The sequence below is a fragment of the Hipposideros armiger genome, unplaced genomic scaffold, assembly GCF_001890085.2.
Source record: "Hipposideros armiger isolate ML-2016 unplaced genomic scaffold, ASM189008v1 scaffold_395, whole genome shotgun sequence".
Lineage (NCBI taxonomy): Eukaryota > Metazoa > Chordata > Mammalia > Chiroptera > Hipposideridae > Hipposideros > Hipposideros armiger.
Window position 1 is genome coordinate 135,016 of NW_017731745.1, and position 15,403 is coordinate 150,418.

At 43.3% G+C, this 15,403-nt stretch overlaps 1 protein-coding gene across 1 annotated transcript in view; it reads right to left on the reverse strand.

The window, feature by feature from the left end:
• PRKCE (protein kinase C epsilon) overlaps positions 1-15,403 on the reverse strand; it is a 499,056-nt gene that overhangs the window by 86,493 nt on the left and 397,160 nt on the right. The window contains exons 11-12 of the mRNA XM_019663544.1: positions 9,307-9,386; positions 817-971 (exon numbers count right to left, since the gene is read on the reverse strand). Coding sequence (XP_019519089.1) covers positions 817-971; positions 9,307-9,386 — 235 coding nt within the window. The remainder of the gene's footprint in view (positions 1-816; positions 972-9,306; positions 9,387-15,403) is intronic.

Consider the following 15,403-nt stretch of genomic DNA (forward strand, 5'->3'; position numbering starts at 1 on the left):
GAAGCAAACACCAAGAAATTCACAGTCGTTGAAAAAACTTTAAGGGACTTTAGTGTCCTTGTTGCTAATTATAAATATTTAGTCCTCCCAGAATTCCTGACCTCACAAAAGAGCCTGCGTAAATAGGCCTGCTCCCTTACTGGAAAATTAGTGTGTGTGTGTGTGTGTGTGTGTGTGTGTGTGTGTGTGTGTGTGTGTGTGTCTGTGTGTGTGTGTGTGTGTCCNTGTGTGTGTGTGTGTCCCATGTTTTCTTGGAAGAGGGACAGGGCAGTAATAAGGGACTAGATGATCTGCAGAGAGTCACTTCCTGTTGGATATTGTCTAGTTCCCTTTCCCTCCTCCACCCGGATCATAAACCCTGAGACCCCCAAGCAACTCCAGCTTCTCTGATTCTATCTGCTAGAGACAACGAAGCCAAACAAACTCAGGAAGTGGCAAGATGTTGGGAAGGAGAGGAAGTTCATGGCACAGAGGAAAAAGTAAAGAGAATGCCCTGATGTTGAAGGAAGAGGGTGGGGAGAGACAGAAAAGAAGGTCACCTCAAGGTCGTTGGGCTCCAGGCCTTTACAACGTCGTTCTGGGCTTTCAATCAAAAATGGCACAAACAGTGGGTCTCCTGGGGCTATTCAAACCTAACATTCACAGTGATAAAAAAGACCCCCAAAAAGTCCTCTGTAAGCAAACTGGAACAAACAACTAATCTAAAGCGGGTTGCTAAGAGACCAGCTGGGCGGGAGCCAAAGTCAGTTCAAGCGTCTGTCTGGAGCATTCTTTATTTTTTCACTTTAAGGAAAGAGCGGAGGAGAAATTAGCTACCTGTAGATGACTCCATGTTGGTGGAGGAACATGAGGGCTGACGTAACCTCTGCAGCATAGAACCGGGAACGAGGCTCATCAAATTTTCGGGAGCGCTGAATCTGGAACATGAGATCTCCACCGTTTACATACTCCATGACAAAAAAGAGGCGGTCCTGAAAGGAGAGGCGAAAATGTCACTTAGCTAATTCCACTGCAGCTGCCCACACAAGCCAGTGCACCGTGAGCCTAATGTAACAGAACTGGGACTAGATGGGGAAGAAGGTGAATGAATTCTGGAAGCCACAACATAATCCAGAAAGAAGAGAGTGAATGCAGCACATGAATGAGGGTCTAAGGTGTTCTTTTAAAATCTCCTTGTCTTACTTTTCTGGGCATCAGCCTGGGCTAGTGGAAGAAGCCCAGAGTTGACAGAAAGGAGACCTGGGTCTGTCTGATTTCTGTCACGACCTTGAAGTAAGGCCTTGGGCAAGTACCTGTCTGCCCTTTTGGAGGCTCCAGTTACCTTTGTATATGTGGTTGGTTGAATAATGATCTCTCCAAAATATATCCATGTCCCAATTCATTATGTGAATGTTCCCTTTGATGCAAAAAAAAAAAAAAGACTTGCAGATGACATTAAGGATCTTGAGATGGGAGATTATCCTGCATCACCAGGGTGGGCCTTAAATGCAATCACAACTGCCCTCGTAATAGGGAGATTTGAGAAGGGAGAAGGCAATGTGACCACAGAGGCAGAGATTGGAGTGATGTGGCCACAAGCCAAGGAAGGCAGCTGCCGCCAGAAGCTGGAAAAAGCAAGAAAGGACTCTCTCCTAGAGCCTCTGGAGGGAACATGGTGTAGGTGACACCTTCTTTTGGCCCAGTGACACTGGTTTCAGATTTCTGGCCTCCAGAGCTGTGAGAGAATACACTTCTATTGTTTTAAGCCACCAAGTCTGTGGTCATTTGTTAAGGCAGTCCTATGAAAGTACTACATAGCATGGAATAATGAGACTGTGAGAGCCCCTTCCCACGAGGGCCACTTTTCACTTTGGATGCCGTTCCTTCTGGGATTCCTGCCTCAGCCTTCAGAATGGCCAAACCACAGGAACATCTCAGTGGGGTTGGTGCCTTTTCATCCACATCCATGATACTGGGGGAAGCAGATGGGCTAACATTTACCTTTGTGCAGTTTCTTGACTATGGTTTTCTAAGTCTGCAGAGTGTGGGGTGCTATGCTAGGCATAAGCCATCATTGTCCTTGAGGGGCTTATGATTTAGGGGTAGAGATGAGAAATGGGCAGGATGATGAAATCAAAACAGGAGCAGAGTGTTTTAAAGATACTGGGTGCTGAAAGACTTAGAAGAAAGGGGAGCTCTCCGAACTGGGGAGCCATGGAGAATTCTAGATGGAAGTAGGCCCTGAGAGAAGGAGGAGGTGGGGGTGAGGGCACATGAAAAAATGCCAGGATGTGGAATGCTTAGGGATCGACTAGAAACCTGAGCAGGTCAGCTGGGGATGAGGGTTCATGGAGCAAAGTGGAAACGGTGATGTTTGAGAGGCCAGCGGAGCAGAGTGGATGCTTAACATATAGAGCCTAAATGCAGCTCCCGGCCGAATGTTAGCATCTTATTTTCAATCAAAATTCACAGAATCATTTCCAGTAAGACAGTAAAAGTCACAATAATACTTCTTTATTCATAAAGCAGCCTTGATAGCATATCTACTTTATTACTGGCATCTCATTGAAAATAAATCCATCATTAAGAATTGCAACAAATTCAGACGACCTTCTCCGGCACCTCAATTTCCAGAATGATCTCCAAGCTTTACTGGGATTCACAGAGGGCCTGAGGTCTAGTTTCTCTTTCATCTGTCCTGCCCTTCCCCTTCAAACCTGCCTCGCTTTCTCCCCCAGAGCACAGTTTTGTACTTAGAAGTACAGAGGCTGCCTTGCCAACCATTCATTCAATCATCCATCCCCCATTCAGATCCTCATTTCAAAAACCGAATGCTCAGGCCAACCCCAGCCCAAGGAAACCAGAATTTCTGAGGGTGGGGCTCAGGCATCAGTAGTTTTCAAAGCTCCTCATGGGATTCCAATGAGCAGCCAGGGTTGAAAACAAATGACTCTTTTATCTGGTTTATGTCAAGGTGATTTGCATCTGTGAGACATATGGATAAGTTATTCAAATTTTCCTTTTTTTTTGTCTTTTCAAGGATTCCCCAAGAATGAGGATTCTCAAACTTGTACAATAGAATCACACAGAGGCTTGTTAGAACACAGATTCCTGGGTCCCCTGCCGAGTTTCAGATTCAGATAATTGGTGATGGAGGCTGAGAATCTGCACCACCCAATTTCCAGGTGATGTTCATGCTGCTGGCCTGGGGGCTCTACTTTGAGAACCACTGTCCTAGCGCCCTTGAGGAAAGCCTTTCACAAGGCAAGTACAGCTGTGTCATGTATTCAGTGCTACCCTAATCCAGCTGAACCATCAGAAATTGTCATTGCCATGCCCTTCCAGAGTCACCAACTTGACTTGGGCTTCAGCAACCATGGAGGATTTCCTTGGCTATGTTTGAAAGAATCCAGATCTCTAAAGAGGAAAAACCTCCCCTCCCCACTCTCCCTCCCTGGCTGCTTTTTATTCTCCCACACTAGACATACTGCATGTAAGAAACAGGGGCTGTGGGGTAAGAAAGAAGAGCTCCCCACCTGAACTCATCACTGACTGGCCGTGTGATTCAGGCAAATAATTTCATTTCTCGGTGCCCAGTTTTCTCATCTGTAAAAATGAGGATACTAACAGGACCTGCCTTACAGGCTATTGTGAGGATTAAATTATGTTAAAATGCCTGGCTCATAATGGGTGCTCTATAAACATTGTCTATTACCATTTTTACTGATGGCATTATAGCTGTTATTATTATCATTATCAAGTCTTTATTTTTTCCTGTCCTTTCAGCAGCATTTTCCCCTGATCATGGCCTCTCTTAACAAATGTGTGCTTCCCCTGGCTTTCAGGCTGGTTTTCTCCCTATGTTTCCAGCAGGGTTTTTTTCTGCCTCCTCTTATAGGTTGTCTCCTCTCCGGCCATTAGGTGTTGGAATCCCACAGGGCTGGGTTCTAGGCCCTCCCCTTTTCTCACTCTCTGAGTGATCTCATCCACACCCATAGTGTGCAACGCACCTTGACTCTGATGGCACAAATGCCTACCTCCATCCTAAGCCTTTCCTCCAAGCTGCAGACCCATTTATCCAACTGCATTTCTGACATCTCCCTCTAGATGCCCCAAAGGCACTCAAACCCAACATATTCAAAACTGACTTCATAATCTCCTTGCACCCCCAGCAAACTGGTCCTTGTCCAGGGTGCCTGTCTCAGGGCAGGGCTTCACCATTCAGCCAACTGCACAAGTCAGAAACCTGAATGTCATTCTTAATACCTCCTGTCCCTCATCCCTTACATCCATCATCAAGCCCTATCGCTTTTACCCATGGTACCTTTGTATTTATTGTTTTGTACCTCTGTTACATTGGTCTACTTCTGTCCCTTTCCACCATCCTGGCCACCATTCTGGCCCAAGCGATTATCATCTGTCTAGATTCTTCCAAACTCCCTTTATTAATGAATGCTCCCTACATTGACTCTAGCTCCCCCACCAAATGCAGATCACAATATAGACAGTTACCCTGCTGAAATGAAAATCTGATTGTATCCCCCCCCCCCCCATTCTACTGATTTCTGTTAAAGGCTTCCTGCTGGAATAAATAGAAAACTCCTTACTGTGCCATATGACCTGTATGGTCTGACCCTACCCACCTCTTCTGAGTCATCTCACTTCCAGCTGTCCTGTATTCTCGCTGCCCCAAGAGCAATCTCCTTCCTGTCACAGGGTCTTTGCTCATGCTGTCTCCTCTGCTGAGAATATTTTCCCCTCTCGCTTTACATGGTTAATCCCTCCTCATTCTTCAGATTTCAGTGCAGCCATCTTGTCTTCTAGGAAGCTATGACTTCTCTGACAAGGTCAAATCCCTCTAGCAAGTGCTATGCTCTCCACTGTAGCATTTACCACAGTGGCCGTTTTATTTGTATAATCGATTTATGTCTTTCTGCCCTAGTAGTCCGTATGCTTTATGAGGGTTGGAACTGTGGGTAATTTTGCCCTGTTGGTTTGTACGGGAATTAGCCTAACCCAAAAGAAAAGCTGCTACAATTCCCTTTAAAAACAGTTATCCTCTGGGTAAAAGAATGAAAACGGTTAGGGGGTTATAAGAGAGAAATAAAACCAAAGGGTGCTTTGATATTTGTGCCTGCAAATTCTTTTTTTTTAAAAAGATTTTATTGGGGAATTGGGAGAGGGGAACAGTGTTAGGAAATCGGGGAAGGGGAATAGACAAGTTGCTGTCCTTTTGTTCTTCAGTCTAATGGAGGATGTCGCTTCACTGGCCCATGTTGGTATTATCATTGCGCTCTTCCCGGGTGAGGCAGATCTGTTGCCGGCCTCTAGGTGGCTGCTCACAGCAGTTCTTGGCAGCTCACACTGGCTTCTGGCCGCTCACGCTGGCTGCTGGCTACACACGGTAGCTCATGGCAACCCACTGCCACAGGGGCTGCAGCCTACGCCATCGCCGGCAACTCACGGCATCCCAGCTCCAGGTTGAGCTGTTGTTCACCATCTTAGCTGTAGAGGGCAGTGTCACTGGCCCTCATGTGGGATCCGAACCAGGGCTCTGCTTCTCAGAGCTGGCGTCCCAAGCCAGCTCTTAACCAACGTGCCACTCGGCCGGCCCCCGTGTCTGCAAATTCATACTGCTTAGGGAGTTGAAGACAAGTCGGCCTGCTGCAGTGAACCTCCTGCCTGAGGAATCTGGAGATGGGTACCTAGTCTGGCTGTTTCACCCTCACGGGGTCTGTCTGTATCAGCACCCCGTATATAGTTAGGCCTTTCAACAGCACTTTTGTTCCATGGGCAGATGTCTTCACTTCCCAGTGAGATGGTCAGTTTCTTGAGGAGCATACCTTATGGTTCCTCCATCACCACTGGCTCTGAACTCTGTTCCTAAGGAGGCACTGGATAAAAATCTGCTCATCCAACAGTCACTCCATGCAAGCATCAGGGGGAGGGACTTTTGTTAGTTCAGATCCTTACTGTATCCCCAGCAACCAGAACTGAGCCTGGCACACAGTGGGCTCCTGGTATGTCTTTGCTGAATGTGTGAGTTTTTGAACACCCACCATTGCATGAGGCTCTAGATGCTGGAAAATCAATGGGGAACCATAGTTGGTTTCCCTGTGTTATTTCTATTGTTAACCTCATTTCAAGTTATTCTAACTTTAGCCCATTTTGAACTTCAGTTTTAACCTGCTTTCTACTCATGCGGCTCCGTGTGCCTGGCCCCAAAAGCATAATCAGTCCTTTTTACATAGTTAGTTAGGGACATTTTTAAGCAAGATAAGTTTTTCACGTCCCCTCCCTCCATTCTGTGAGTCTGGATTGTTTCTGACCTCCACACCTAACAAATTTGAGAAGCATGTTTTGATGCAGAGGGAGAACCTTAAGTCATTCTGGGAACTGCTTAATTACATAAGCTGGAATCAAAAGAAAGCTGGCAAATCCAGCGGCTACTCATTAATCCCCTCTTGGCATCGGTAGAAAACAAAACAAAACAAAACCCCAGCTTCCTGGTAAAGTAAGCAAATATGTTTTGTGAGGTAATCAAAAGATTTAAAAGCCTTATTCCACCTCCTCCTACCTTAATCTCACCTGAATGTCTAAAAAGTTACGGTCTTGCGATACCAAATAAAATAATAAAATTAGGAAAGAGATTATATGTCATGGCCATTTAGGGTAAGAATAGTTAATAATGACTAAGAAGCCGGAAGGGCCACACCGTGTGTTAGAAATTCCCATTGGGCTCCATTTTCCCAGAGCGCTAAATTCTCCTGCCTTTGAAGGGAAAGCTAGGCCTGCCCTGTTCATCTTTCAAGGTGTGATGGATAGCCAGAGGCTTCCTCTCGGCAGCACTGCATGTCCTGCCAAATGGGTTTGTTTGGACACATATTCTCCATCATTTGTTAGCTGTTTATATGTGTAAAGATTCTATCGCTTTTGAATCAATGTCACAGGAGTGTCCAACAAAAGACGGGACTTGGAACAGTTTGCCTTTGATGTGCCAGTGACAGGATGAACCATTTTTCCAATGTGCCATCTGAGGGTATCATGGGTCCTCACTCCACACTCTGTAGCACCGCCTTTCCCCCCCACCTCTACATCTTTTTTTTTTTTTTAAGATTTTTATTGGGGAATTGGGGGGATGGGAACAGCGCTGGGGAATTGGGGGAAAGGGAACAGACAAGTTGCTGTGGTTTTGTTCTTCAGTCTAGTTGTGGAGGACGTTGCTTCACTGGCCCAAGTTGGCACCATCATTGCGCTCTTCCCGGGTGAGGCAGATCAGTCACTGGCTTCTGGACGGCCGCTCACTGCGGCTGCTGGCCGCTCACGCTGGCTGCTGGCTACACACGGTAGCCCATGGCAACCCACTGCCACAGGGGCTGCAGCCTAGCCGTCGCCGGCGACTCACGGCAGCCCAGCTCCAGGTTGAGCTGTTGTTCAGCATCTTAGCTGTAGAGGGCAGTGTCACTGGCCCTCATATGTGGGATCCGAACCAGGGCCCTCTGGTGCCCCAAGCCAGTTCTTAACCATCGCGCCACTTGGCCGGCCCATACATCTTTTTTTTTCCATGAAAAGAGATTTAAAGCTTTATGTTGAAGTCAATGGGCAATTAAAGAAGGTTTGTGCACATGAGGATGACATAATCAGATATGTTTCAAAACTTAACCTATCCATTCAATAGCTATGTCCTGGATACCCAACCCTTGGGTAGGTGCTTGGGGATATGGAAGATGACATAAGCCATGGCTTTGGTCTCCAGGAGCTAGGAATTAAAGACAGGAAACCATAGAACAACACAAAATACTCTATCATTATGTGCTAAGCTCTTCTGTATCAATTCAGATTGTAATATCTATGTATCTGAGTCGTATCTTCTTAGCCCCTACTAAAGAATAACTGTTATCCAGGCCTTAGCTTAGATTAGAAGATCATAAGAAATGGTTATATGAAAACACGTTCTGTATTTTATTTTCCATAATACAACTGGTATTGATGGAACTAGCCACTGCTATAGGAATCTAGTTGAGATAAATCTGAATTAGGAGAAAGACCACACTTGAATACAGCCTTGAACAATGCAAGATGGGAGATAGGAGAGCCCCTGGCCAGTTAGAAGCACAGCCCTGCAGGGCAGCAGTAAGCAAACATGAACACTGCATGTGGGGATGAGTGGGGTAGGAGTGAGCCAGTGAATACACTTACTATCTAGGAAACAGTGCATAAACTCTGGATGTAGGAGACAGATTGGGTAGCAGTGGAGCAATGGGGAGGTGGTTCTGAACACACAGGTGGGAAGTAAAGAATTCTAGAAATCTTTTGAGTTATAAAATGGCATAATGAAAGCTGATGTGAAGAAAAACTATTCTAGAAACAGAGTTCAAGATGGATTGGAAAAAGATAGCCTGAAGTTATTCCATCTCTTCCCTAGTTCCACTGCCTTAATATCTTATTATCTTTAAAAAAGAACAAGCAACCCTCGCTCTCCATTACAGTTCCTTGGTAGAACCAAGGAAAAGATCCAACTACTTGGAGAAGCTTAACTACATCAATTTTATTTCTCCACAAAGAAAGCACAGCAATCATTACAATAAACTAAAAACAGTCAACAGTGAGTTGACTTTCTAGCTCTTAAGTACTTTCTAGCTCTTAAGCAGACATGCCATATGTGGATGATAGGCAGAGGCTTAATTGGTGTCATTGACCTGTCAACTATGTATTATTGAAAGGGAGGGACAGATAATAAAAAGGATCTTTGTTTTTATTGGAGACTTACCTGTCAATTAACAGAAAATGAGTCTCATCTGAATAATAACTATAATTAATAATGAAAATTTTCCTATGCAATTAACAATAATTAGCACCTGAAAAACGTTGTTTTTTTAAAAAAGTAATTTTCACACATTCTTCCCCTTCCCCTAATAGGCCTTCTCCTCCCTTTTATCTCCCATTGTTCAAGGCCTTACTCAAGTGTAATGACCTTTTTGTGGTCTTTCCCCAAGTTCAGATTTATCTCAACCAAATTCTTATCACAATGGCCCATTACATCAACACCAATAGTCACATGGAAAATATAGAATGGGTTTTCAGATGGCAGTTTCTTATAATGATCTTCTCTAAGCCACAGAGGGTAGATGCTTATTTTCTTGTGAGAAAGCTTTAACTTTATCAGAATTGCCCCAATAGTAAAAAAAACCTGGCATTCTGCTGGTTGAGATGGTATAAACTTCATTCACATATATCTGATATTTGCTTCCAGTTGTTTAAAATGATGACTATTTGACAGGATGCCCCAAGTTTCAAGTGACCTAAAGTTGTACCAAACTGACTTACCCAATACAACTGAAATAAACACTTCCTGCCTCTTGTTAGAGCTGCATTTAGCCCAGGGAACAACTTCAAGTTACTGCCACCTGCACATGAAAGCCAGGGGAAAGGGAAACGTTTTGGTTCAATGCAACATGTTCCTTTTATAGGAGTCATCAACATCTTATGAAGCTTCTATCACATGAGACGACAGTATACAGGGGATAGCCCCCCAACAGGCTATTCCTTGACAATGCTAACTACCAGAGTGATCTCCTGCCATGAATAAGAGCAGCATTTAAAGTTAACTAGGAATAATAACTTGTCATTAGTTTCTGCTTTGAAATTAGAGAATCAAGAGGGTTTCGGTGGGGAACTTTGCCCGTGAAAAGTACAGCAGTGCTTTTGCATCACCACTGCTACGTGGCATCATCGGAGTGTCAGTGTCTGGTACCTCAGGGTCACTTCCCAATACCTGGCTTCCTCTTGGTTCCATGTAGCTGCTACTCTGACTGAAGAAACTCAGACATCACCTGATTATTTCCAGTGCCCAGCATGAAAAGAATCACCTACAGAGGTCACACCTGAGGTCTGATTTCCAGGAGGCTCATGCACCTACTCGTGTTGTAAATAAAGCCTGCAGTCCTGGTCAATCCTTGAACCATGTTATTGCTGCTGCTATTGTTGTTGCTGTTTTCTCTTTGTTTTCTGTTTCTTTGCCTGCTTGTTTAATTCTATTTAGAAAGAAATCCTGCTAATCAATCAGGGGATTAGAATGTACCCACACTAATGTTAAAATAACCATCTATTCAGTGAAAAGCAATCAAGGGAACTTTTTTCAGTCTGTCTACATGCAACAACTGATCAGTTAGCTGACTTGTTCACTTTACAACCAGCTGTCCACATCACAATAGTCTCTATTTTCTTACCTTTTCTTTTCTTTCCAAAGAATATGCAAAGTTCTAGTGACAGTTTTAAAGATAAGCAAATACCAGGTAGCTGACCCTAAGTAGAGAAGGTATATCAATATTTCCCTTCAATTGTGGGAAGAAAACACCTGCTTTAGATGGAAATATTTACATTGATCACACTACACAGAGACGAAAGCAAAGCTGTCCTCTCATACCCCCATGGTTCAGTGTGGTTGTCAGAGCTGATCCTATACATAGGGAGCAGTGATGTGGTGAGAGCCTCTATTTAGCCTACAGACGAGATAATGCATGCCTACTGAGGTCTGTGCAGCAATTTTCCAGGTATTCAATGAAACTTTATTTCTCCACTTGGAATAATGGAAGGATGTCACCTCTCTTCCATTCCAAAGTTTACTAATTCTCTAGAACCTGATTCATGCCTGGTAAGTTCAGCCAACACTGACCTTTTCCCTTCCTGATCAGCTATGAAGCTTTCCATCTGCACCAATTTGGGCCCTTGGTTATCCTTACAACACTCTAATAGAAGCAGGACACAGGTAAAAAGCACTCCTGTAGCTCCTGTTGGACACTGGTGGTCAAACCACATGGTCAGTGTGGTATCCAATTCTGGGCACCATATTGGACACTGACATGGATGTAGAGTAAGCAAATGGGGGTGAAGGCCTATGAAGAGTGGCCGAAGGAAGTGGCAATGGTCAGCCTCAATAAATCTACTCTTAATGATGCTGACAGTCTGAACTGAATGAATGAATGAATGAATGAATGAATGAGCTATCAAACAAAGGAACGAACTGAAGAGGAACTCTCTTAAAACATTTCAAGGATTGCTATGCTGGTAATCAATTAGAGAATTACCATGTTGGTAAATTCAATCTTTTACTATAGTGGGCCCAACAAGACCAACAGGTAGAAGATATAGTGAGGCCCCTTTTATTCCAATCTAGGAAAGACTTCTAAGAACTCCAACCCTCTGTCCATCATGGATCCTGCTGCCTTCTTCTGCAGTGAGTTCCTTCCAACCTGAGGTTGCCAGCCTTGGCTGGATGATTGCTTTGCAGGGTTTTTAATAGAAACCCTCTTTGTTCATTGAGGGGATGAACCAAATGAGCTGGCTGAGCAGCAGAATCCCTTGGGGGCATTTTAAAACATACAGATTCCCAGGCCCCTCTATCAGAGCTTCTAACTCTGGGATGGGTCCTGGGAATGTTCGTTTAGTTTTAAATTCCCCAGATAGCTCCTATTGATCAGTGAGGTTGGGGAACTACTAGACTAGGCAACTTCTCTGGCTCCTTCTAACACCAAGATTTGGGGATTCCATTACATTTTGTTCTGCATTTTTCTGTGAGAATTCCACGTGTTGGTAAATCCAACTAGCGAGTAAATTCTTGGACCACTGGATTCTAGCCTTCCTCCATCCCAGTACTCTGATGGGCAAGGTGTGCTCTCATGAAAACTATGGCTTTCCACAACAGTAGGTATCTCCTGGAGTGACCAGGGCCATGTCTTCTGCACTGGGCTGTGTCCCTACAATGCTTAACACCATGCTGGGCTTATCCAAGCCATTCCAGTAATGCCATAATAAAGCACTTGCTGTGTAACTGATACTGTACTTACTGTGTTTTTGCAACTATAGGGCCACATGAAATCAAATCAAGGGTCTGAAATTCCCACCCATGACCAGAGAGCTGTGGTTTCACTACATAATTGTATTTCTTGTCTTTTCATCAATCAATTGCACTTGGCTTGACTTTTCGTCCTAGAGACGCTTTGTTGGGTTCATATGCATGGCTGCCCTGAGCCAAATAAACCATGCCATGATGGCAAGAAAGCATGGCTGACATCATCACTGTGCTAAATCCCCTTTCAGGTTCTGACTCCTTTAATAAAGCTGAAACGAACATGTGCTAATCTCGGGGAAATTGGTAACTTGGAAATAATATACTAACGTATAGGTACAACTCCATTCTGTGGATTCTGAACGCTTGGTCACATTGTTTTAGATCTTCAGTGGCATGGCTGGTGGCTGCAGGCATGCTGAAGAGGATTTCCATACCACTTCACTAATACTTTCATTTGATGACAGATGGAGCATGAAAGGGCATTTTTTGATCATTAAATTCTTTGATCTCTAGACTTCTGCTCGGGTTTACTCTGAATGCTGAGCAGTGTGGTGAGATAAATTTATAAATATTTGGTGTAATAGCACAGGGTCCTCTCCAAGGAATTGCTTAATCATGGTTGTGCTATTGTAAGAAGGTGCTAGATTCCGGTATGTGTTGTTTTATAAAAATCTACAAGCACAGACTCCAATCAACGCCATCCAGTCCGCATTAAGCAGGCATAGGTGTTTGCAGAAGCAGAACAAAAACAGCCTGTGTTTTATCTGTCCACAAACCCTTTGTTCTTAATGACCTGGAAAGGTGGTGATACAGACAAAGCAAGTGCGAGTTTCAGGGCCCAGTTCCAGCTCTGATATGGATGGAGGGCCGACGATTCGGATGGGAGGCTGGTTTCTCTAAATGCAGATATCCGTGATCTAAACAGACTTGTTAATGCCACAAATGAGAAAAAAAGACCTGGGAGTTTATGAAGCTCAACGGAAACAATTCATGACTTGACTGTACCAACCCCTGTTTGTGGAACTCTGTCAGTGGGTGTTTTCTAATGTTCTGATAGCTTTCTCCATCCATAGCCTCACCTATACATAGTCTAAACTCAGCCTCTGCACCCGGTCTGCCTGCATTCAAATCCTAGCTCAGCTACTTACTGGCTGCATGAACTTGGACAGAGGTGTTGGTGCCCCCATCTGTAAAACTGAGATTCAACAATAGCTACTTCATGGAAAATTAAAATAGATTATCCTTAATTGTAGGTGTCTGGCTTAAAAAAAAAAAAGAAAAACAAAAAAAACCCAAAACAAACAAAACACTGCTCAGAAAATATTGGTTGTAATTCTTCATTCACAAGCCTCCATTTGGTGGCTGCATATTAGGTATGGTGATGGACAAATGTCATATCAGTCAATTAGTTTGTATTTATAGAGAGCTTTCAAAAAAGCTACAATCTATGTGGAGAAATGAGAAATTCCAATGGAATAAGACTTAACATAACAGGATGGTGTTTTATAATTTGTGGGTTTGTGATGAAGAAATAGTGAAGGAAAGCTCCATGGAAGAGATGGGATTTAAAGGGGGGGAGAGGGAGGGAGGCATCACAATGCGCAAGGCTTGAGTCCTCCAGGTGCAGGAAAACCATGAAAGCAGAGCGAGAGGGATGCTTTTGGTATCCTTAAGGAACAGTGAGGAGGCCTTGCTGTTTGAAGCAAACCATCGCCATCTTGGCCTTAGTTTTCCTTAGAAAATTATAATCCAATGCTAATGTGAAACAAAATTAACAAGGAGAGATTAAAATGGCGATCATTTATTGAACACCTACTACATGTGAAGTATGAGCTACTTGTCTACTGATGCAAGAATATTGAAAGCAGGTGTTAATATCTGCATTTTCCACTAAGAAACAGAGGCTTAGATGAGTTAATTGACTTGCCCAAGGCCACAGAGCTGGTGATACAGCCAGAATTTGAACCCAGGTCTGTTTGTCCCAAAGCCAAGGCTCTTTCCATTACACCAAGAGTAACCCTCAGCATCATTCAGTAAAGCTGACAATAGAGCTCACATTTTATGCATCAAAAACAAAGGTGCTTGAGGCTAAGGTGCAAGACCATGTGTTCAGGTCTGCACATTAAGCCTTTGCTCTGGCTATATTTATAGAGATGGTTTTGAATCCCTAGGACAAAAACTCTGCTGCTTTTTGAAAGAGCATGATAGTCTGGGACCCCTGGCCCTCTCTAGAGTCAATCTAGAGACTAGGTGAGTTCAATATCATGTGTTTTTTTGTTTGTTTGTTTTTGGTTTTTTTCCTGATAACCTTGAGGCTCTTACAGTGGAAAGTAAAGGCTAAGGCAGAGTTGTAACTACCAGATAATAAAAAGTGTGCCACCAAACATACTCAGAGCTCCTCATCCACAACTGGAAGACTTATTGGTCCAAAGCATTTAAGAAAGTAGCTGTCAAATCTTTAGGTGACTATTAAGATAAATCATCAGAGAGGTCAGAGGCTGAAAATGACAAAGAAACAACGTTGTGTTTTTTATAGAGTGGTCTGCTTCCTGGCAAACTCCAACATCTGGACCACCTCTGTGAATCTGTAAGGGGAAAAAAGTCCTCTGAGTGGTGGAGGGAAACTCTGGTGCTAAGAACCATGTGATCCACAATAACAGAAGCTAACACCACTCTCAAGTCCATGGGCCAAGGACCACTTTGTGATACTGTAGGCAAAATTAAGGTTAGAATTTTATCCTTAAGAAAACTCAATTCTTTCTTGGTTAAAGCAGTAAGGTGGTAAGTAAAGGTCTAGGTGACTGCTAGAATTGACCAAAAAATTGCCAATCTGGGGCTATTTAAAGTAACTTCTTATAGTCTTGAAAGCATTTTTATACCAAAGTCACAAAGTAAAACAAAAAAAAATTGAAAATTATTTTTATTAAGACTTAAAAATATGTGCTCATTTTATTATCATAATAGTAATTCTATTGGTATTAATGATTATATAATGATATAGTTTGGAACATTTTTTGCCATCACAAAGTTTTCCTGGTTTACAAGAGCCCATACTAATTTTGTAATGTGGAAATCTGAATTTCCTGATAAATGCCAGATAAATAAACTGATTCAAAATTGTGGAAACTGGTTCTTAAATGGTCAGAAAACATGCGAATGAGTTTTATGCTCTAAACTATAAAGTACCACATAGGGCCGGCCGAGTGGCTCAGTTGGTTAAGAGCTCGCTCAAGATTGCCAGCTCTGAGCAACAGGGTCACTGGTTTGATTTCCAGGCAGAGCTGAGCTACTTACTGTTGAGCTGCCAATATGTGGCAGTATGGGTCAGCTAAAAAAAAAAAAAAAAAAAAAAGGGCACCAAATAGGTGTTTGTTATTGTTGCTGATTTAAATATTTTTTTCAAAGCACACACTTAAAAAAAAATCCATCTTACAGAAATACACTATAGATGCTTACGACACCATTAGCCAGACAAAGACGTATCCTTAGCCTTGAGAAATCATTTCATAGAACAGTCATATGACTTCAGCTTTAACAGTTACATGACTGGCCATTTGGAGAGATTTCATCTTG